The sequence below is a fragment of the Canis lupus genome, chromosome 12, assembly GCF_003254725.2.
Source record: "Canis lupus dingo isolate Sandy chromosome 12, ASM325472v2, whole genome shotgun sequence".
In the NCBI taxonomy this organism is placed as follows: Eukaryota; Metazoa; Chordata; class Mammalia; order Carnivora; family Canidae; genus Canis; species Canis lupus.
This window is the reverse complement of record NC_064254.1, coordinates 11676608-11698389: the sequence shown is the minus strand read 5'-3', so window position 1 is coordinate 11698389 and position 21782 is coordinate 11676608. Positions and strand designations below refer to the sequence as shown.

The 21782-nt window shown below is 53.8% G+C and overlaps 2 protein-coding genes across 7 annotated transcripts; both read left to right on the top strand.

Moving 5' to 3' along the window:
- Nucleotides 1-37: 37 nt before the first annotated feature.
- On the top strand, nt 38-3853 carry MRPL2 (mitochondrial ribosomal protein L2). Of its 3 annotated transcripts, none has more exons than XM_025418840.2 (7): nt 38-252; nt 1363-1531; nt 2335-2476; nt 2584-2699; nt 2774-2884; nt 3070-3257; nt 3605-3853. In XM_025418840.2, the coding sequence occupies exons 1-7, from the start codon at nt 157-159 to the stop codon at nt 3815-3817; spliced, it is 1035 nt and encodes a 344-aa protein (XP_025274625.1). In that variant the 5' UTR covers nt 38-156; the 3' UTR covers nt 3818-3853. The 3 variants fall into 3 exon arrangements, with proteins under 3 accessions (XP_025274625.1, XP_048948531.1, XP_025274626.1); XM_049092574.1 differs by having other exon boundaries at nt 41-252; nt 3517-3853; XM_025418841.3 differs by having other exon boundaries at nt 52-252; nt 3184-3257.
- A 448-nt stretch (nt 3854-4301) lies between these two features.
- Nucleotides 4302-18988, top strand: CUL7 (cullin 7). Of its 4 annotated transcripts, none has more exons than XM_035697484.2 (26): nt 4302-4583; nt 5425-6012; nt 6778-6929; nt 7074-7574; nt 8094-8232; nt 8329-8525; nt 8814-9024; nt 9558-9795; nt 9877-9982; nt 10935-11162; nt 11458-11548; nt 11650-11821; nt 12004-12109; nt 12384-12479; nt 12669-12844; nt 13191-13324; nt 13652-13834; nt 14099-14205; nt 14299-14481; nt 16140-16300; nt 16460-16676; nt 16756-17023; nt 17699-17844; nt 17990-18116; nt 18193-18398; nt 18609-18988. In XM_035697484.2, the coding sequence occupies exons 2-26, from the start codon at nt 5433-5435 to the stop codon at nt 18930-18932; spliced, it is 5049 nt and encodes a 1682-aa protein (XP_035553377.1). In that variant the 5' UTR covers nt 4302-4583; nt 5425-5432; the 3' UTR covers nt 18933-18988. The 4 variants fall into 4 exon arrangements, with proteins under 4 accessions (XP_035553377.1, XP_025274617.1, XP_025274618.1 ...); XM_025418832.3 differs by having other exon boundaries at nt 4308-4583; nt 13595-13834; XM_025418833.3 differs by having other exon boundaries at nt 4308-4583; nt 8814-9042.
- Nucleotides 18989-21782: the final 2794 nt, after the last annotated feature.

Sequence of the window (21782 nt, the reverse complement as noted above, 5' to 3'; positions counted from 1 at the left end):
AGGTGTGTATGCACCTTGGGCTCGGAGTCTCTGCCCACCTCTTTACGTCATGAAGGAGCGACCGCACCAGGATTCGTTGGCGTCATCTATAGACGCCAGGCGGCCTGACTAAAAGTAATGGTGGTGCGCTGACTCCTGCGGAGCCTCGGTACCCTCATGGCCCTGAGGGCACTGACTCGCGCCCTGGGCTCCCTGAGCCTGACGCCCCCAGCCGCTGCTGCCCTCGGCCCGGGCCTGCTGCCAGCAGCCCAGGTAATCCACCCTATCTGGAAATGCTGTTTCTGTTCGGGCCGCCGGAGAGGGTACCCCGGCATGGGAGGCGGAGAATGAGTCTGGTCAGAAGTCACGCCCGCCCGGCCCGAGCGCTTGAATAAATCACTCTCAGCCTCAGCTTTCTGATTTGTTAAGTGTTCCTGTCCCACCAGGCCGCTGGATTCCTCGGATGAGATACGGAGGCGAAAGTACTTTACAGGCCACTGTACAGGGTTCAATAGTAACTGATAGCACCAATCGTAAGCCAAGCATAAGTAATAGATAATTTAAAGAAATGAACTCCTTTCAACCAATGTATAAGGCAGTTGTCATTACCATTTTATATATGAGAAAACTGATTGGCAGTCCAAGGTCATACACCAAATATTGGAGCTAGACAGTCTGGCTTCACAATCTGGGCTCTTAACCACTAAAGATGAATTATTGCTGAGATTAGAGAATGCGGGGCAAAATAACAAGATTAGGAGCCGAAGGAAAGGTATCCTCTATGTCCCTTGTGGACGATTGGTAAGTCACAGAAAAGTTTTAAGTCTTGTTCCTCTGGACCTTTCTGGATGATGGTAGACTTTGGCAGATGCATACTTAAAATTCAAAACCAAGGTAACTTACTCCAAAATGCTGGGAATACAGCAGAGAACAAGACAAATGATCCCTCCACCCCATTCACATCTGGAAAACTCCCAGAAACAGAATACAGAGGGGCAAAAGGCACTGGCACTGATGGTGGCTATGGGTGTGTGAAAGTTACCAGGCTTGGAAAAGGGAATTGTTTAGGGAAGGAAGAGCCTCCCAGAGAAGAGAGGTTCTGAGCCAAGTTTGGAAGGTGATGCACAACGGGAAGAACATGCCATTGAAGAAATACTTCGGAGGTTATAGGATCAGATGAGAGAGAATCAATATACATATACCTGGGTAAACATTCCACCCTGGTATTTGTGCAAGCAGTAAAGGGTGGAGTTTTTGAACAGCTGATCTGGGACATTCCTGGAAGTAAGTAGGCTACTTGGTCTATGCCTCCTCCACCCTTGGTTCTCTGATGCTTCTCCTTCAGTTACCTTTCAAGTTAAAAAGATTTTTGTTTATCTCTAGGTAACAAGTAGTACCCTTCTCCAGCTGCCCTCTTCCTCAGTGTTGATCCCCTGCCGCCCAGTGCTTACCTCTGTGGCCCTTAATGCCAATGTTGTGTCCTGGAAGAGTCGTACCAAGTACACCATTACACCAGTGAAGATGAGGAAGTCTGGGGGCCGAAACCACACAGGTAAGAGCAAGACCAGGAGGATTTAAGCATTAAAGGGGAAAAACATGTTAGGATTCTAGGCCTATTTCTTGACAGGCAGAAGAATGTAATTAAAAAAGCATTTATTGGACTCCTGTATATAGTATGTGTGTTAAGAACCAGAGAGGAGAATACAAAGCAACACAAAGGTGGTCTGTGCTCCTTAAGAACATCTAGGTAGGGAAGCCCTGGTGGCTCAGCGCTTTAGTGCCGCCTTCAGTCCAGGGCGTGATCCTGGAGACCCAGAATTGAGTCCCACGTTGGGCTCCCTGCATGGAGCCTGCCTCTCCCTCGCCTGTGTCTCTGCCTCTCTCTCTCTCTCTGTGTCTCTCATGAATAAATAAATAAATAAAATCTTGAAAGAAAGAAAGAAAAAGAAAGAGAGAAAGAAAGAAAGAAAGAAAGAAAGAAAGAAAGAAAGAAAGAAAGAAAGAAAACCAGACATACACATGAAGCTCATGACATTTTTCTTCACGCCCTTCAGAAATTTACAAAAGTTGAGCTCTATTTACATCACTCTGTAAACTTACTGGATTCACTAATTTATAACGATTTTGTCTCGAAGTCTTATATTATTTCAATATCCTATAATTATGTTTTTACCAAGCTCCATGTAGGTGTTTCCCCACCCCCATTTACCCCACTGCACTATGCAAATTTTTTATTATTTTCTGGTGTGTCATAATGTTAGGAAGTATTGCTGTCTTCCCAGGATGAGCCTGTTCCCCTGCTGGGAGCTGATTCATCTGACCTGGGTCATGTCTCTGCACTTACCCTGACCACAGGACGAATCCAAGTGCATGGTATTGGCGGGGGCCACAAGCAGCGTTATCGCATGATTGACTTTCTGCGGTTCCGGCCTGAGCTGGAAACAAAGCCAGGACCTTTTGAAGAGAAGGTCATCATGGTCCGCTATGATCCCTGTAGGCAAGTTGGGATGTGAGATGATGGTGTGGCTGAATGATTCATCTGTGGCTTTTCAGAACATGTAGGGCTGCCTAGATCATCTGCTCATATGTCTTCACCCCTCACAGATCAGCAGACATAGCTCTGGTTGCTGGGGGTAGCCGGAAACGCTGGATCGTTGCCACAGAAAACATGCAGGCTGGAGATATAATCCTGAACTCTGACCACATAGGCCGAATGGCAGGTAAGAGTGCCGCCAGATGTGTATGGGCCCGGAGGATGCAAGGGGTCTGGTGCTGATGAAGTTCTGTCTTTTAGTTGCTGCTCGGGAAGGGGATGCACATCCTCTTGGGGCCTTGCCTGTGGGAACCCTCATCAACAACGTGGAGAGTGAGCCTGGCCGGGGGGCCCAGTATATCCGAGCCGCAGGTATGAGGAAAGGAGCTGCTTTGGGATGGGGAGTCTTAAAATTTGGAAGACCAAAGGGTACCTGAGGTCACAATTCTCTGAAGTCCTGGCCCCACATGTAGTCCTCTGGCAGAAAAAAAGAAGAAAAACGAGAGTGGAGAGGTGCTTGTGTTTTGACCTAAAACATTGTGTGCATCCTACTTCAGGGTATCTGTTCCTAAAGGGCAAAGCAAGGTCAGGGTATGGGCTATGTCGCCCTGTAAATTTTCCCCCGCCTCCTCGTTTGTGGAAGACAGCAAAGTGGCTTCCCTCTTCCCCAGGGACATGTGGTGTGCTGCTTCGGAAAGTGAATGGGACAGCCATCATCCAGCTGCCATCCAAGAGGCAGATGCAGGTGTGTGTGAGTATAGGTGGGAGGGATCAGCAAAGGAGGAATTATCGGAATGCACCTTTCTTGTCTGGGATAGTTCCCAGGTGTTTTAGGAACCACCCTGAGCTAGGTGTGTCCTTTTCTGCCATGTGACCAGGCATGCCCTGTCAGGCTGGCACTATAATGGGAGAGGGAATAGTGCCTTTTGTTTTCAAATTACCATAGGACCTGCACTCAGGTTCGATGATGCTGTGGTTTTTTCCTGTCCTCTCCCTTCTCTCAGTGAGTGTAAGAAGCCTCCCCAGAGTCAGGAAATCAACGTCATGTTCTTTCCCAGTGGTGCATTCTCCTCCATCCGCTTTCTCCGTCAGGTTCTGGAAACGTGCATGGCAACAGTGGGCCGGGTATCCAACGTTGATCATAACAAACGGGTCATCGGCAAGGCTGGGCGGAACCGCTGGCTGGGCAAGAGGCCTTCCAGCGGGCTATGGCACCGAAAGGGGGGCTGGGCTGGCCGCAAGATTCGACCATTGCCTCCCATGAAGAGTTATGTCAAGCTGCCTTCGGCAGCTGCCCAAAACTGATATCGCTGAATTCTAATAAAATCGCTCCTATTTTTATCTGTTACTGTTTTTTGGGGAGGGAGGATGGTACATACTAGACCTGGGGGAGTGGGGGAACACAGGTGCAAACAAGGATGGAAGAGAAAGGAAAGGACGTTATGCGGCGAAGACTGGAGCTCTTCCCCTCTTTTCTAGCCACCCCACCCACCCCCGACTCGTGGGGGTTTTTTTGTTTTTTTGTTTTTTTTTAAATATAATGGGAGGAGGAGGAATAAATGACCTCCAAGGTCTTCTTCGGTTCTGACTTCGGGAATTGGAGAGAACACTTCCGGTGGGAGGAGGGAATACGGAAAGGAAGAGGAAAGGGCGGCGCAGAGGAAAAGGTGCCGCCCGTTGCCGAGGTGGCACCGGCGACTCCGCCCCAGCGCTCTCCTAGGGCCCCCAGCTTTCCGCTGGGTCAGCGGAAATGAGCCGCAGCTCCGGGCGGGTGGCGGAGCCCCAGAGCTGGGCGGGCGGCGCCGCTGGCTGAGCCCGGTCCCGCCTCGCCCCGGCGGCCGCTGACCTGTGCGCGCGGGCGGTGACAGTGGCCGCCCGGGGGTGCTCGGTCTCTGCGCGCCACGCCCCCGCCCGTCCTTCGGAGGCACGCCGCCTCCCGCCTCTCCGCTTAGACCCCCTCGGGGGCCCAGGCGGGGCCCAAACCTCTGCCAGCATCGCCGCCATCGTCTGCGCTGCGTCCCTAGCTCAGCGAAGGACAGGCCTCGCGCCGGGACCCCCATCGACTTCTGAGGTGGCCAGAGCCCCGCCGCGGCCCCTGCCCCTACCCTGGGTTTTCCTCTGCACACTCGCCCACCGGCCCCGCGCCCGCTCGATCTCGCGTCCCCCTATCCTACTTCCACAGTGCCTTGGGGTTCTCGTTTATCCCGTCTAGCCTCCTCCCCTGCACCTTCCCACGCGCCCCCAGCTCCTCGGGTCCACCTGCCTCTCGCCGCTCACCCACCGTGTCTCCTGTGCACCCCGTCCTGGGTCTCCCGTCGCCCCCACCGGCCCTGCTGCTCCAGTGTCCCCAGTCCTCGCCTCTGCTGCCCACCAGCGTCTCCTCCCGGCCCATCGCGCCTTGCCCTCACCCCACCCCAACCCACCGACAATTCTCCGGATCTCTTGTCTCTTTGACACACTCCTGCGCTTCAACCATCAGACCTAATGTCCTTTTCCAGGCACTCAGGGTCTCACTCCCCAACACACATAGCCCACCCCCACACCCCTCCGGGCTTTATTTATCTCCTCAGGGCTGCTGCCTGTCCCAGGGCCTTGGGATTCACTTGTAACTCCAAGGTTGCCCTGCCCACACTGTCCCCTTCCCACTGCTCCAAACCAACCCACTCCAGTTTGCAGGGCCTTCAAAACCCCCTTTCAACCAAATTTTGTGTTCTTAGAACAAACACCCCAGTGTTCCCCTGCTTAGGTCTGGCCCCACCCAGCCTGCAGCAGGCAACTCCTGGGCCCTGCTTTACTCCAGCCAACTGGACAGCTGTTACCACATTTGCTTCCCCAATTCCTGGACGTCCTTGATTTTCTGAACTCCCACTCTCATTTTAGCTTGCCTGTTCTCTTTTCCTTGTGTGTCTCAGGTGCCAGAATGGTGGGGGAACTCCGCTACAGGGAATTCAGAGTGCCTCTGGGACCTGGCTTGCATGCCTACCCAGATGAGCTGATCCGCCAGCGGGTAGGCCACGATGGGCATCCTGAGTACCAGATCCGCTGGCTCATCCTCAGGCGTGGGGATGAAGGGGAAGGGGGCTCTAGCCAAGTGGACTGCAAGGCTGAGCATATCCTACTGTGGATGTCCAACGACGAGATCTATGCCAACTGCCACAAGATGCTGGGCGAGGACGGCCAGGTCATCGGCCCCTCTCAGGAGATCACAGGGGAGGCTGGGGCCCTGGACAAATCTGTGTTGGGGGAAATGGAAACTGATGTGAAGTCTTTAATTCAGAGGGCCCTCCGGCAGCTGGAAGAGTGTGTGGGTACCATCCCTCCTGCTCCTTTACTTCACACTGTCCATGTACTCAGCGCCTATGCCAGCATTGAGCCCCTGACTGGGGTATTCAAAGACCCAAGGGTCCTGGACCTGCTCATGCACATGTTGAGTAGTCCTGATTATCAGATTCGCTGGAGTGCAGGCCGGATGATACAAGCCCTGGCCTCCCATGATGCTGGTGAGGAACAGTGTGGGGAGAAAAGAAGGGGAAGCTGGTTAGCTTGGGGCCTCACATGACACTGTGGCAAGAGCCTCTGCCTCATCAGTGCCTGAATAATTCTGTTGTCCTTCTCTTTGAGTTGGAAGAAAAGGAGATAGGAAGGTAGATAGGGACATCTCTGTAGGAAGAGGAAGGGACAGGTTGTGGGTTGGGTGAGGGAGTGCCTGACTGGCTCATTCAGAAGAGCATGCAACTCTTCATCTCAGGGTTGTAAGTTCACCTTTTGGGGCATAGAGTTTACATTTATTTATTTATTATTTAATTAATTTATTTATTCATAGGGGTGGGCAGAGACATAGGTAGAGGGAGAAACAGGCTCCATGCAGGGAGCCCGATGTGGGAGTCGATCCTGAGTCTCCAGGATCATGCCCTAGGCCTGAGGCAGGTGCTAAACCACTGGTGCTAAACCACTGAGCCACCCAGAGTGGATCCCTAGAGTTTACTTTAAAAAAAATTAGAAAAGAAAGAGAAAGGACTGAATCCTCAAGAATCTCACATTAATCGAATCTCTACGCAAAGGAAGAGTTAAGGTATTTGATTACTGTAGGATATATATGTATATGAAATATGAATATAGGAAAGATAGTAAGTTTTTTTTAAGCTAATTAGCAAAACATTTCATCCCCAAAGGGTGACAAAGGGATTGGACTGAGAGAGAAGAGGGTCTAGGAGGGATGCCCGGAAGGGCAATGTGAGCAGTTACTGACTGGGTGTGAGTTTCAGGGACTCGGACCCAGATCCTTCTGTCACTAAGCCAGCAAGAGGCCATTGAGAAACACCTGGATTTTGACAGCCGCTGTGCTCTACTAGCTTTGTTTGCACAGGCCACACTCTCTGAACACCCTATGTCTTTCGAAGGCATCCAGCTGCCACAGGTATTCTGTGGGGAGGTTTCGGTAGGGGGGTGCTATAAACAAGACCGAAGTACCAAGCCTTTTTACCTGCCCTTAAAGGATGGTGTGGAAAGAGGAGCTAAAGCTGGGACAAGGTGGATGTAGGCCAAAGATTGCATCCTACAGGTCCCAGGAAGGCTACTCTTCTCCCTGGTGAAGCGCTATTTGCACGTCACTTCCCTTCTGGACCAGCTGAATGACAGTGCTGCAGAACCAGGAGCCCAGAACAACTCTGGTCCCGAGGAGTTGAGTGGGGAAAGGGATCGACTGGAGCTGGAGTTCAGCATGGCCATGGGCACCTTGATCTCAGAGCTGGTGCAGGCCATGCGCTGGGACTGGGCCTTGAGCAGACAAAGGCCTTTGGCACGGTCCTCCTGCTCCATCTTCCAGCCCCAACTGGCAGAGGCTGGCCCCGGGCTGCCACCCACCCGGGCCCAGCCCTCCATTAGGAGGTCAAGGAGGTTCCGCCCTCGCTCTGAGTTTGCAAGTGGCAATACTTATGCCTTGTATGTGCGAGAGACGCTGCAGGCTGGGATGCGAGTGCGCATGCTGGATGACTACGAGGAGGTCAGCGCTGGGGATGAGGGAGAGTTCCGTCAGAGCAACAACGGCATGCCCCCCGTGCAGGTGAGCCAAGACATGTGTGAGATGCTGTCAGGGCTCTAGCTGGGGGAGCATAACTGGGGCTTCCATACAGGGGGCTCTGGCAGGCCACCCATGGAAAAAAAAAAAACCCTGTGGGGATTGGAGTGGTGAAAAGAGGTCAGGGAGGTGAGAAGGGGGCCATTTGGAGGGCTGAGAAAATCAGGGTTGGGTAGGCTATGAGGTCAGGAAGACTCACTCCCAGGAAAAAAACTGATAAAGCAAGACTCTCCCAAAGGTCAGGGTCAGAGAGAGAGTAGCTGAGGCCAGGAGGAAGTGTGGGGACGAGTGGGTGGGAGGAGAAGCAGAGCCTATTCCCATAGGACAGGTCATCCTTTGTGTGTGTGTGTTCTCCGTATGCCAGCATTGTGTTCTTTGGAGGTTGCTCTAAACCTGGCCAGGTGGTCAGCCTGAGGGCTGTATGTCCTCATCACTGGGCCACAGCATAGCCAGTCTTGAAGTGAGCCATCTCTTCTTCCCTCTCTTTTTTCCCATATCCACCAGGTGTTGTGGGAGTCGACGGGCCGCACCTACTGGGTGCACTGGCACATGCTGGAAATTCTGGGCTTTGAGGAAGACATTGAGGATGTGGTTGAGGCCAATGAGTACCAGGGGGCAGTGGTCAGTGGAGCCCTGGGTGTAGGTGAGCCCCAAGAGGAAACAGGGTCAGCTCTGAGCACAGGAGCACAGGAGCTGGGTAGGCAATGATATCCCTGTGCCCTTTGACCTGTTTCCATAGCTCTGCCTTCCTGGCGGTGGAAGCCCATGACAGAGCTCTATGCAGTGCCCTACGTGCTGCCTGAGGATGAGGATGCTGAGGAGAGTGAGCACCTGACCCAGGCGGAGTGGTGGGAGCTCCTCTTCTTTATCAAGAAGCTGGACGGGCCTGACCATCAGGAGGTTCTCCAGATCCTCCAGGAGAACCTGGATGGGGAGGTACCCAGCCTGGAGACACCCAGAAGTTGGAGGACTCAATACAAGGGCTGGACTGAGAGAGCATTTGGGAGGCTTAGGATGGGGAGTGGAGGACCACAGTGTAAGGGGCTGCAGAGGAAGGATCTAGAATGTTCAGAGGCATTGGAAAGCCATATGGGAGGAGGCAGCTGCCAGCCATGAGAGGTTCAGGATGGAGAGGTGTGTGCAGAGATCCCCACCCCTACTAGTGCCTCTGGAACCTCTGTGCTGGCAGGGCTACCTGCAGTGAAACCTTCTCCCCGGTGACAGATTCTGGATGACGAGATCCTGGCTGAGCTGGCTGTGCCCATGGAGTTGGCCCAGGACCTACTGCTGGCTCTGCCACAGCGACTTGATGACAGCGCTCTCAGGGACCTGCTCAACTGCCGTGTCTACAGGAAATACGGGCCTGAGGCCCTGGCAGGGCACCCAGCTTACCCAACCCTTCTGGAAGCCCAGGCCCAGCCTCAGGAATCAGCAGGTGCAGCCAGAGTGGAAGGTGGGGTGCCAGACAGACTTTGCAGCAGCTCTGCAGACTGGTGTCTAGAAGGGCTTCAGCCTAGGAGAGGTGTCTATGCTGATTTTGTACCATCCTGTCTGGAAGAGTTGGCACCTAAGGAAAAATCTGATGCATAGAGCTGCTTCCTCCAATGAATGAGGGAGGATGGAAAGTCAGAAAATTGAAAGAGATTTGAAGTCTCATAAAGCCCCACATTGAACTTTTCCTGTTGTAGAGAAAGCCAAATTAATTGCATGCTTTTAGATATAGGGAAATGCTCTGCTGTTTGCAGACGGGAAGTTCCTATGCTATTTTAAGAATATAAAACATAAGATTTGTCACAGAGCTGTCTTTTAAATACATTAAGAGATGCTGTAAGATCCCCAAACTCATTTTAGGAGGATCTCCCCAAAAAACATTGTTAGGAAAAATTAGGAGTTATGAACGTGTCTGTCCTTTTCTGATCCTGACATTACCAACGATAGCCAACTCTTGTGATGTCCACCTTTCTGTAGGAAAAGAACCCCCAGCTCAGTATCCTGACACTCCTCTGTGGCGACTGCTGGTGGATTGTGGTCCACCTGGGAGAACCTTCCTGGACCTGGAGCGAGCTCTCAGCTCAGAGGGGCCCCAGGAGACAGAGATCAAGCCGTTCCTGCTGCAGCTGCAGCGGCAGCCCCAACCTTTCCTTATCCTGATGCAGAGCCTCGCCACCCCGGCAGCCAACAAGCCCCTGCACCTGACCGTTCTGAGGTGAGGGGGTGGGGAGGGGCATGGGGCAGAAGGGTCCCTGAGGCTAGCTACACATCTCTTGCCTCCCCACCCCCTCCCCAGAATCCTGATGCAGCTGGTGGACTTCCCCGAGGCGCTGCTGCTCCCCTGGCACGAGGCCATGGACGCCTGCATGGCCTGCCTGCGGTCACCAGACACTGACCGAGAGGTACTCCCATCTTGCTCTGGGGAGATGCTGGAGGGAGAGGTCGCAAGGAGGGCCTCTGGAGGGCACGATGGAGCCTTTGTGCTCCTGGTTTAGGATTTATTTTTAAAATCAAATTTGATTTTTTCAAATAGGTAATATATTCATACAGGTCACAAATTAAAATGGCCTAACAAGGGATACACTGAGAATTCTCACTTCCATATGTTCTCACTTCCATCCAATTTTTCCAGTGCCTCTCCCCATGCCCTGTATTGGTTATCATTTGTATTAATGTATGTGTCCTTCCTGTGTGCCCATTTGCAAGTATAAATATGCCCAAGTGGATGATCTGATTTGCCATATCCTTTCTTACACAAAAGGTTACATTTATTTTACATTAGCCTTAGTGACTCCTGTTTGGCTGAGCTCCTGTTTAAGGGACAGGGGGATAAAGGAGGCGGAAGAGACATCACATCTCAGGATCCCCTGTCACAGAGAGGTCCTGGGCTTGGAACGCTTGGCAGTGGGTGTCTGCAATGCATGCCTTTGGCTGTTACCCAGATTTTCATTTCGGAGGTGGACTCACTGAGTGTCCCTCTCCGCCTCCTCCCTGCCATCAGGGTATCTGTGTCTGGGGCCTGAGCATCTCAAAATGCAGCCCCACAACTGCTTCTTGGGACATGGCCTAAAAAGGAACAAACTGGGAAGCTCTCTGCACCTATTGCCAACATAATCAGTAGTTGAGAACCCCAGGACAGCAGAGCATCTCAGCTTTTCTGTGACTGTTTGCCTTGGGTTCTCTGACTGCACCCAGCCCTTTCATCTTCCCCCCTTCCTGCCTTCTTTCCTCACTGTCTGTTCACTGTTGTCGCCCCAGCAGCCAGCACACAGTGGGTGTGTAATCAGTACTCCTGAGGACACCCTGTGGCTTGTGCTTCATCCCTTTTCTTCACCAGCCTTGTCCCCATGTCAGGTGCTCCAGGAACTGATCTTCTTCCTGCACCGCCTCGCTTCCGTGAGTAGGGACTATGCCGTGGTGCTGAATCAGCTGGGAGCCCGAGATGCCATCTCCAAGGCTCTGGAAAAGCATCTGGGCAAACTGGAGCTGGCTCAGGAGCTGCGGGACATGGTGTTCAAGTGTGAGAAGCATGCCCATCTCTACCGGAAACTCACCACCAACATCCTGGGAGGCTGTATCCAGGTCAGGAGGGAGGGAAGGGGGAAGCTCGGGGGTTCGCAGCTGGGTAAGAATATGAACCCTGAGCAGTGGCAGTGGGAAAAAGATGTGTTCCTGAAGTTGGGAAAGGTAGGAGAGTCTAGTGGACCCCAGGGCATTTGTTCTCTGCATTCCCTTCCCCATCTGGTCCTGCTGTGCCAGGTTCCAGAGGAAGTCCCATTGCTGCTGGGTCTTGTTCCTCCATACATGTTTCCATATGTTCTCCACATGTGTCCCTCCCTCCTTCCTGTGCCCCTTCTCTCTGCTGTTCTGGCTGCAGATGGTGCTGGGCCAGATCGAGGACCACCGACGAACCCACCGACCCATCAACATCCCCTTCTTTGACGTGTTCCTCAGATATCTGTGCCAGGGTCTGTGCCTCTCCCCACATTACTCCACACCCCTACACCTGTGTCTGTTTCCTTCCATACCAACCAGGCTGTGACAGCCACCCCCTCCCACTTGCCCCCAGGTTCCAGTATGGAAGTGAAGGAGGACAAGTGCTGGGAGAAAGTGGAGGTGTCCTCTAACCCACACCGGGCCAGCAAGCTGACGGACCGCAACCCCAAGACCTACTGGGAGTCCAGCGGCAGCGCCGGCTCCCACTACATCACCTTGCACATGCACCAGGGCATTCTCATCAGGTAGCACACTCCACACGTGCACCTAGCCACACATATACGCTTTGTTGTGACTTCCTTGTGTTTGTCTTGGGGGAAGCACCATTCCCCCACCTTGAACCCAGATGTGACGAAAGGGGCCCCTTGGCTCTGTCTGTAGACATGACTTGTTCCGGTTCTGATTGTTTCCTCTTCCCTGCTCCCAGGCAGCTGACTCTGCTAGTGGCTGGTGAAGACTCGAGCTATATGCCAGCCAGGGTGGTGGTGTTTGGGGGTGACAGCACCAACTCTCTTAACACGGAACTCAACTCGGTAAGGACTCCTATGCCATTAGACCACCCTTCACAGGGTCTGCCCTCCCGCCCAGACTCCTAACCTCCTAAATTCTTCCCTGTCTTGAGCCCTTTAGAAAGTAGAATCCTTTCTCCCTGTGCCATTGTGATGGCCTCAGGCCCTGAGCAGTGAGGGTGGCACTGAGACCCCTTGGTCAGGACCCTACACTTTCCTGGGCCGAGGGAGGAAGAGAACAGGAGCAGACTCCTCATCCACACACGGGGAGCTGACAGCCCTCTCTGCCCTGCACCAGGTCAATGTGATGCCCTCTGCCAGCCGGGTGATCCTGCTGGAGAACCTGACCCGCTTCTGGCCCATCATCCAGATCCGCATAAAGCGCTGCCAACAGGTTTGGCAGGGGCCTGGGGTATGGTCTGGGTGTCTGGAGCTCTGGGTTCTATAACTATTGCAGATTGTGAGCCAGAGCTCCAGCCTGGGGTGTGGACAGCTCCAGGAGGCAGGCACATAGGTGTGACTGCCTCCCCCCAGCTCTGAGGAGAATGTGGGGCAGGTGAAAACAGGCCTATGCACCTCACAGGGCGGCATTGACACGCGCATTCGGGGGTTGGAGGTCCTGGGCCCCAAGCCCACATTCTGGCCAGTGTTTCGGGAGCAGCTGTGTCGTCACACACGTCTCTTCTACATGGTTCGGGCACAGGCCTGGAGCCAGGACATAGCAGAAGACCGCAGGAGCCTCCTGCACCTGAGCTCTAGGTGTGTGCGAGCATGTGTGTGTGTGTGGCTGTGTGTTTGTGAAAGGTAAGAGTAATACAGGTGGCCCTAGGCAGGGTTCTGTGGAGGGTGTATATGGAGGGTTAACATGCTTGGGCAGGGGGCTGGAGTGTTCTGTGGTTTGGGGAAGGAAAGAAAGAATAAAGAGAAGAGATTTTTCTGGTGGGCTCGGAAGAGAATGTGCCAGTTAACACAGGGGAGCTTCAAAGCACTGGGTCGAGATTTGGTCTGGTTGCTAGGGGCTAGCCGGCAGCCTGAGACTGGAGGGATGCTGGGGTAACTTATGCCTCGAGCCCCTGACACCTGCCTCCCCCATCCTTACCCCCAGACTCAATGGGGCTCTGCGCCAGGAGCAGAATTTTGCTGATCGCTTCCTCCCTGATGACGAGGCCGCCCAAGCACTGGGCAAGACCTGCTGGGAGGCCCTGGTCAGCCCCCTGGTGCAGAACATCACCTCCCCTGGTAACCATCCTGACCCCGGGCCCCACTAACCAGCCCCTTCTTGCTCTGCCCTAGAGCCACGTGCGTTATGTTCTTGGCCCTTTGGGTACTTGTGTTGGTTTGGTACCCCAGTGTCCCTCTCCTCCCAGCCCAGGGGCCATCTCCCTTCCCATGTCTCCCAGGTGCCAGCTGACACCATAAAGACAGGGGGTGCCTAGCTACCTGCCTCCATCCCTGCCCCCCTGTACCTTCTGTCCAATCCCTCATTCTCGGTGCTTTTGTCCAGTCCAGCTTCTCCCACTGCCCTGGAGACATGCCCTGCCTTGGCTTGTTCTTCCCAACCTCCAGATGAGGATGGCATCAGCCCCCTGGGCTGGCTGCTGGACCAGTACCTGGAGTGTCGGGAGGCTGCCCACAACCCCCAGAGCCGCGCAGCTGCATTCTCCTCACGGGTGCGCCGCCTCACCCACCTGCTGGTGCACGTGGAGCCCTGTGAGGCGCCCCTTCCAGCAGCAGCTGCTCCTCGGACCAGTGAGTATCTGGGATTCGGGTGGGAGCTCGGTAAGAAGTGTTTCTCTGTGCCCCCTGCCCCTTCACTCTACAGCCTTCTGCCCCTCCTCACACTTTCCTTCCCTACCCACTCAGTCTGTTCATCTTCCAAGTTTGTGTCACCCCCACCCAGGAGCAGCATTTTGTGGTGGCAGCATGTCAGGAAGGACCCAGGGCTCCCCTTTGTCTGAGGATCCATGAGCTGAGAGGCTGCCCCCTGCCTAGCTCCTTCCCCTGTCTCCACAGAGAGCAGAAACAGAAGCCATGACTGGAGCTCCCTGGCTACCCGGGGGCTTCCCAGCAGCATCGTGAGAAACCTGACCCGCTGTTGGCAGGCCGTGGTGGAGGAGCAGGTGGGCAGGAGCTGGTGCCGGGGAGGGAGGGTGGAATTGGATAGTGGGTGGCATGCCGGGCTGTCCCTTTACATGGGGACTGCTTCCCTCCAGGTGAACAACTTTCTGACATCACACTGGCGGGATGATGATTTTGTGCCGCGCTACTGTGAACACTTTCATAATCTGCAGAAGTCGAGCTCCGAGCTGTTTGGGCCACGGGCAGCTTTCTTGCTGGCGCTGCAGAATGGCTGTGCTGGTGGCTTGCTGAAGCTCCCATTTCTCAAAGCTGCCCACGTAAGCCTCTAGCCCTCACTTCTCCTGTGATGTTTGGGGCCCCTCCCTACAAACCCTCCTTTTCCACCTCCTCAGAATGACTACCCTTCTATTCCCATTACAGCAAGGAACATGGATTGGTATATAACCAAGTTTTTGAAAATTCAAAGAAAAACAAATGGTGACGGTGTGCAGTCCTAATATATCTTTTTTATTTCATTTTATTTTTTTAGTCCTAATATATTTTAATATGCCTTCTGTTTCTTTTTTTAATAAAGATTTTATTTTTTTAAGGTTTTATTTATTTATTCATGAGAGACACAGAGAGAGAGGCAGAAACACAGGCAGAGGGAGAAGCAGGCTCCTTGCAGGGAGCCTGATGTGGGACTCGATACCAGGGCCCCAGGATCATGCCCTGAGCTGAAGGCAGATGCTCAACCGCTGAGCCACCCAGGCATCCCAGCCACCCAGGCTGGCTGGCTGGCTTATTTATTTGTTTGTTTTTGAGAGAGAGTGCACGCACAAGCAGGGGGAGGGTCAAAGGAAGAGAGAGCAGCAGACTCCCCGCTGAGCAGGGAGCCTGACACTGGGCTTGATCCCAGGAGCCTGGGATTAGGATGTGAGCTGAAGGCAAATGCTTGACTGAGCCACCCAGGTGCCCTTGACCATTATATTAAAAGCCTTTTTCAAGGGTGCCTGGGTGGCTCAGTCAGCTAAGCATCTGCTTTCAGCTCAGGTCCTGATCTCAGGGTCTGGGATTGAGCCCTGCATCAGCCCCACGTTAGCCCCACATCAGGCTCCCTGCTCAGCGGGAAACCTACTTCTCCCTCTCCCTCCACCCCTCTGCTCATGTTCTCTCTCTCTCTCAAATAAATAAAATCTTAAAAAAAAATAAATAAAAGCCTTTTTCAGTGTTGCTCTTTGTCCTTATTTTTTATTTTTGTATAAATTCCATCTAATGGATGTCCTGGAATTTGCTCTGCCATTCCCAGCATTCCATAAATATTTAATAAGTGCTTAAAATGTGTCCGACACTGTGGTAAGAGCTGAAGATAGACAAAGTCCCTCTCCTCCAATCGATAGTCTTCCAGGGAAGGGGTACAGTTGGGCAGATGATAAAGTAGGACAGGCTAAGCACACTGGCAAGCTGACAGTGCTGCAGGAGGAGCTGAGGCAGTGGCTGCTCAAGCTGCTTCCGGCTGTTCTGCTGGGCCAGTGACATTGCAGCGTGACCAACTGTGCACATAAATCATTTCCTTGCATCAAATTATTGTTATTAGTTTAGTCTTTAGACATGTTCAGTGTGGAAAGAAACAGCTCTTAATTGTTACCTGGGGGCAGCCTGGGTGGCTCAGCGGTTTAGCGCCGCCTTCAGTCCAGGACGTGATCCTGGAGACCCGGGATCGAGTCCCACGTCAGGCTCCCTGCATGGAGCCTGCATCTCCCTCTGCCTGTGTCTCTGCCTCTCTCTCTGTGTCTCTCATGAATAAATAAAATCTTTTTTAAAAAATTGTTAACTTGTACAACAGTTAACAGTTTTAAAAGAGTTTGGTAAAAGTGTTGACCAACTTAGGAAGCAGCTCAGCTGTTCATATCTACTTCCTCAGACCTTCCTCTGCTCCCATTTACCTCCTCCAGTTGCTTGTCCATGATTTTCCTGTGCCCCTCTCATTGCCCAGGTGAGTGAGCAGTTTGCCCGGCACATTGACCAGCGGATCCAGGGCAGCCGCATTGGTGGAGCCCGGGGAATGGAGATGCTGGCGCAGCTGCAGCGGTGCCTGGAGACAGTCCTAATTTTCTCTGGCCTGGAGATAGCCACCACCTTCGAACATTACTACCAGTGAGTGGGCCTAGGGAGTGGTGGAGGGAGTGCTGGGGTGGGGAGCAAATGACAGGGGCTGGGACAGCTCCAGCTCATGGAACCTGAGGGTCTGGGGTGGTTGGCAGGCTGGAGTCCCAGAGCAGGCACTGAGGCTCGCCTGCTCTGTGTGTGCTGCAGGCACTACATGGCCGACCGTCTCCTGGGCGTGGGCTCCAGCTGGCTGGAGGGGGCTGTGCTGGAGCAGATCGGCCCCTGCTTCCCCAACCGCCTCCCCCAGCAGATGCTACAGAGCCTGAGCACCTCTGAGGAGCTGCAGCGCCAGTTCCATGTCTACCAGCTCCAGCGGCTCGATCAGGAGCTCCTGAAGCTAGAGGACACCGAGAAGAAGATACAGGTGGGCTCCAGCAGAAGGAGGCGAGGAGCAGGCCAGTGGAGGCCCAGCAGCTGTCGGGAACCCTGTGTTTCTTCTTCAGGGGGGCCATGAGACCAGTGACAAGGAACACAAGGGAGAGAAGGCAGAGGAAGCAGAGGGAGCTGTGGTCACAAACGTGGTAGAGGAGGAGGAGGAGGAGGAAAATGAGGATCTCTACTATGAGGGGGCAATGCCCGAAGTGTCTGTGCTAGTCCTGTCACCTCGCTGCTGGCCCATTGCCTCCATCTGCCACACGCTGAACCCCAGAACCTGCCTGCCCTCCTACCTCAGGGGCACTTTGAACCGATACTCCAACTTCTACAGCAAGAGTGAGGAGTCAGAAAAAAGATGGGATTTGGGGAAAGAGCCTGGGGTGGGGGTGGGGGTGGGCCTTGGGTGGGAGCCTCGGTGGGCTGGATTTGAGAAGAAAGGGCAGGAGCTTAGGTTTGGGGTGAGGGCTGGGACTGTCAAGCACCAGGTCCCCAAGCTGTTGCCTTTTCTGTTCTTAAAACAAACAAAGGACTTTCTTGAAAGAACAGGGCGGGGTGGGGGGGATAGATGCAAGGGAACTTGAGACCACCGGAAAGGACTTCTCTTCCGTGGCAGAGGTCTGGCTTCTGGTCAGTCATCATAATCTAGGCTCGCCACTGGTCCTGGGCTGGGCAGCAACATAGGAAGGGGAAGAGACTCAGAGCCTGCCCTCGGAGGGCTCCCAGACTAACCAGGGAGACCTCATTCCTACTCTTCTGGATATTCGTTTGATGAGAGCCCCAGGCCTTCCTCACTTCATGGTTTCCCCCAACCCCCAAAATGGGGAACTTCTGGAAGGCACTGATCAGAGTCCGCCGGCACAAGACTTACCTGAGGCAGACACAGAGAAGGCTGCTCTAGAAGTTCAGACCTGGAGCCACAGTGTCTGTAAACACTGGCCGCACACTATGCAGGGATTAGCAGGGGTAGGGCTCAACCAACAGTCCCCCCTCACCAGCCCTGATCCTTCTCAGGTCAGAGCTACCCGGCCTTGGAGCAGGGCCCGAAGAGGCGGTTGCAGTGGACGTGGCTGGGCCGGGCCGAGCTGCAGTTTGGGGACCAGACCCTGCACGTGTCCACTGTCCAGATGTGGCTGCTGCTGTATCTCAATGACCTGCAGGTGGCCCGGCCCAGCTAGGCAGCCCTGCTTTCTGCACCTTGTCCCTCACCCCTCTTCCCTAAACCTCACCTCCCTGTCCTTCCTCCCTCAACCTCCTCTGTCCCACCGTTTGGGGAGACCCTGAATATTTCCCTTCTCCTCTAAGGCTGTGTCCGTGGAAAGTCTGCTGGCACTCTCGGGGCTCTCTCCAGACATGCTCAATCAGGCGATCACACCTCTCACATCTTTGAGAGGCCCCCTGGACCTTCGAGAGGAAAACGATGTCCCAGGAGGTATAGACCTGGGTCAGAGGGGCCTCTGCTTTCAGCCTCTTTGTGGGCTCCCTGCTATGACTAGCTTTTATTTCAGGTGTGCTCAAGATTCGAGATGCCAGCGAGGAGCCCAGGCCAAGGAGGGGCAACGTGTGGCTCATCCCACCTCAGGTGTACCTGAAAGCTGAGGATGAAGAGGGCCGGAACTTGGAGAAGAGGCGGAACCTTCTGAACTGCCTCATTGTCCGGATCCTCAAGGCCCACGGGGACAAGGGGCTGCATATCGATCAGCTTGTCTGTCGGGTAGGTGGGGGTGGGTAGCCAACAGGAGGAGGCTTGTCCACCTTTGAAGCACTTGCTTCACCATGGAGCCTATAGATGTCTGAGGGGTGAGGTTGGGCATGCCTGATGGCCTTAGGGCGCACCAGCTGGCAGCTTGTGCCTGGAGTAGGAGCTAGAGGTAGAGGAAGCTGTGTCTCCCGCCTGCTACACCCTCCTCCCTGTCCTTCCTAGGTCCTGGATGCTTGGCAGAAGGGCCCATGTCCTCCCAGGGGTTTGGTCAGCAGCCTTGGTAGGGGATCTGCCTGCAACAGTACCGACGTCCTCTCCTGCATCCTGCACCTCCTGGGCAAGGGCACAGTGAGGCGCCATGATGACCAGCCCCAGATGCTGTCCTATGCAGTCCCCATGACTGTGATGGAGCCTCACACCGAGTCCTTGAACCCGGGTTCCTCAGGCCCCAACCCACCCCTCACCTTCCACACCCTGCAGATTCGCTCTCGGGGGGTGCCCTATGCCTCCTGCACAGGTACCCAGAGCTTCTCTACCTTCCGGTAGCCCTGGAAGTGGGATCAGGGCTTTCTCCAGAAATAAAATGCAGGAGTTTGATTACATGGCCTGTGTGGTGACTGCTAAGGATCTGACAGGGGCAGCAGAGACTTTCCTGGCTGAAAGGGGACAGGAGACCTCCAGCTCTGAGGCTGTATCATTCCATGCCAGGAGTCAGGTAGGGTGAAGATGGCAGCCTGGGGGGAATGGTGGAGGGAGTCAGGTGTGACTCAGCACCCTCCTCTTGGGAGAGGGATTAAGTGGACAGGGATGGACCTCCAGCCCGTCTCAGAGAGGATGTGGTCACAAGTGCTTTCACCTGGCAGGCTGGAGACCCAAATCCCCCTTGCCACTCGCTGGATGGCTTTCTAACTTGGGGAGATTAATTAAGCAGGGCTCCATTGTTTTCATTTGTGGAATTGGACTAGAGTCACTGTGGGTTCTGATGAGCACTAGGTATGGGAGCATTTGACATGCCGAGTCCCTCTTTTGGCCATCACACCCTGCAGCGAGTGTAATGCATGGCATCTTCCCCAGGTAGGCTGATGAGGTGAAGGTAAGATAAAGGACCCTTGTGGCTGCTGCAGGCACCCTGGAGCCTGAATGCATGTTCATCTGGAAGCTTTAGGATCTGGGTTAGAAGCAGACCCCGAAGGAACTGCAGCTCCCTTGAGCCCCTCCCTGCTGCCTCCTCACTCTGGTCGTGCTGTGAGGAGGATCTCTCAAGGGGTACAGAGCTGCACTCACCAAAGCCAGACCCCCACTAGGAACACGGGTGGACCACTGTTAGGGGGGGATCTGCTCTGTGCTGCTATGATGATCTCCCCTGGCCCCACCCACACTGAGACAGGGCAGATCGGGCTGGGGGGCCCAGGGCCAAGGGTGGAGCTCTGCATCTTGGCAGGGGCCATTAGAGGAGTCAGGAAGGACTGACCCAGGTATCCTGAGCCCAAGGTTCTTGCAGTCAAGAGATGACTAGAAGGCTACTGAAGAAAGGGGTGGGGGAGGGGTGAGGAAGAGTCAGGTGGTGAGAGAGGGCACAGAGGCCAGGCAGGGGGAACTGGGTGCCACCCAAGACAGATTTAGAACAGAATCTGTAAGGGGAAAAGGCCAAGGCTTGGGAGAGTCAGGATGCCCAGGACAAGACAGCAAAACAGAGGACAAACAGGGTGGTCACAGAGGGCCCATGCTTGCTTTCCTTTGAGTATGGTGGTCCCATGGGGCTGTTGGTGATTCTCAGAGCAGAACCATCTTGTTGGTTCCTGCTATACCATGAGGCCGAAAACTGGGAGCAGGCCAGGGAGGCACCCAGCCGAAGGGCACACAGGTTGCTACAGTTACTTGGGTGCCTCTCTACCTTTGTGCCAGAGATCACAGCCTAGCTTTTTTATCGGCCTAGGCCATGCCTTTATTCTTTAATTTTTTTTCTTTTTTTTTAAATTTTAGGGCAGCCCTGGTGGCCCAGCGGTTTAGCGCTGCCTTCGGCCTAGGGTGTGATCCTGGAGACCCGGGATCAAGTCCCACGTTGGGTTCCCAGCGTGGAGCCTGCTTCTCCCTCTGCCTGTGTCTCTCTGCCTCTCTCTCTCTCTCTCTGTGCCTTTTTAATAAAATTTAAAAAAAAAGATTTTATTTATCCATTCATGACAGAGAGGCAGTGACACAGGCAGAGGGAAAGGTAGGCTCCCCGTGAGGAGCCCGATGTGGAACTCGATCCCAGGACCCCAGTATCACACTCTGAGCCGAAGGCAGACACTCAACTGCTGAGCCACCCAAGTGCTCCCATACCCTTATTTTTGAGTTAGCTCTCAGGGGCTAGAACCTTTTGCCTTTTTCAGGGTTCTTGTGCTCTTTATGAGCCTATCCTCCATCAGAAACCCAGAGAGACTTCATGCTGTAGTAGCCAGATCAGAATGTACCATACAGGTGACAGGATGGGACTCTCCCACTGCTACCCCCTGAGTTGCTGCTGGGCTCCCGTGTGGGCTAAGCTGTAGGTTTAACCTCTTATTCACCCCTGCTCAGTCACCCTGCCCATCAGTGTCCCACAGAGTGCCTACCTGCTTATCTGCAATGGACGAGTCTCTTGCAATTCTTATGGGAAGGATATACTGGCCGTGGTGGCCCCAACACCCTGCACATTCCTGCCTGCAATCCAGCTCCTGTGTTACACACTGTCCTCAGCACACAATCTAACCCCACCCCCAGATTTTGGCCTAATTTGTCCAAAGCCAGCCATCCAGGTGAACAGTCCTGACTGCCCTCTCACCAGCACCAGGGAAGATATGCGGCCCCTCCCCTGCCCTAAGGACTTGCCATCCCTACAGTGCACACGCTTCCTGTCTGACTTGGACAGAGGTTTGCTCCTGTACCCCTTGAGAGATCCTCCTCACAGCCTCGGTTCCTTATATCCCAGACACCTGGCTGACTGGTATGCAAACGATCACATATTGGTTCCACTTACATAAAATGTCTCAAAATAGGCAAATCTAGAAAGTGGTGTAGTGGCTGCCTAGAGCTGGGGAGACTGGGAAGAAATGGGGAGTGTCTGCTAGAAGGTATGGGATTTCTTTTTGGAGTGTCAAAAATATTACAAAATTGTGGTTGTGCAACTCTTAATATACTAAAAACTACTGAATTGTACAATTTAAATGGGTAAACCATATAATATGGAATTATATCTCAATATATTGCCAATAAAAAAACAAAAAACAAACAGACCAACTAACCCGTAGCTGTAGCTCAAGGCTTTCCCATGTCTCCTGTGTGTCCTTGAGATGAAGGGGAAAAGGTCTCGAGGTGGGGGCGGCAATACACCCATTTTGACCCCTTCATCTGAAGCCCCTTCTCATGCTTGGAAAC

What these genes read in the sequence shown, in the direction of transcription:
- CUL7 (XM_025418831.3), top strand. Translation starts at nt 5,433, where the DNA reads ATGGTGGGGGAACTCCGCTACAGGGAATTCAGAGTGCCTCTGGGACCT. An exon ending in CACCAGGGCATTCTCATCAG is followed by an intron (nt 11,822 to 12,003) that starts GTAGCACACTCC and finishes CCCTGCTCCCAG; the next exon opens with GCAGCTGACTCTGCTAGTGG. An exon ending in ACACCGAGAAGAAGATACAG is followed by an intron (nt 16,677 to 16,755) that starts GTGGGCTCCAGC and finishes TTTCTTCTTCAG; the next exon opens with GGGGGCCATGAGACCAGTGA.
- MRPL2 (XM_025418840.2), top strand. Translation starts at nt 157, where the DNA reads ATGGCCCTGAGGGCACTGACTCGCGCCCTGGGCTCCCTGAGCCTGACG. An exon ending in TGGGGGCCGAAACCACACAG is followed by an intron (nt 1,532 to 2,334) that starts GTAAGAGCAAGA and finishes CCCTGACCACAG; the next exon opens with GACGAATCCAAGTGCATGGT. An exon ending in CCAGTATATCCGAGCCGCAG is followed by an intron (nt 2,885 to 3,069) that starts GTATGAGGAAAG and finishes ATCCTACTTCAG; the next exon opens with GGTATCTGTTCCTAAAGGGC.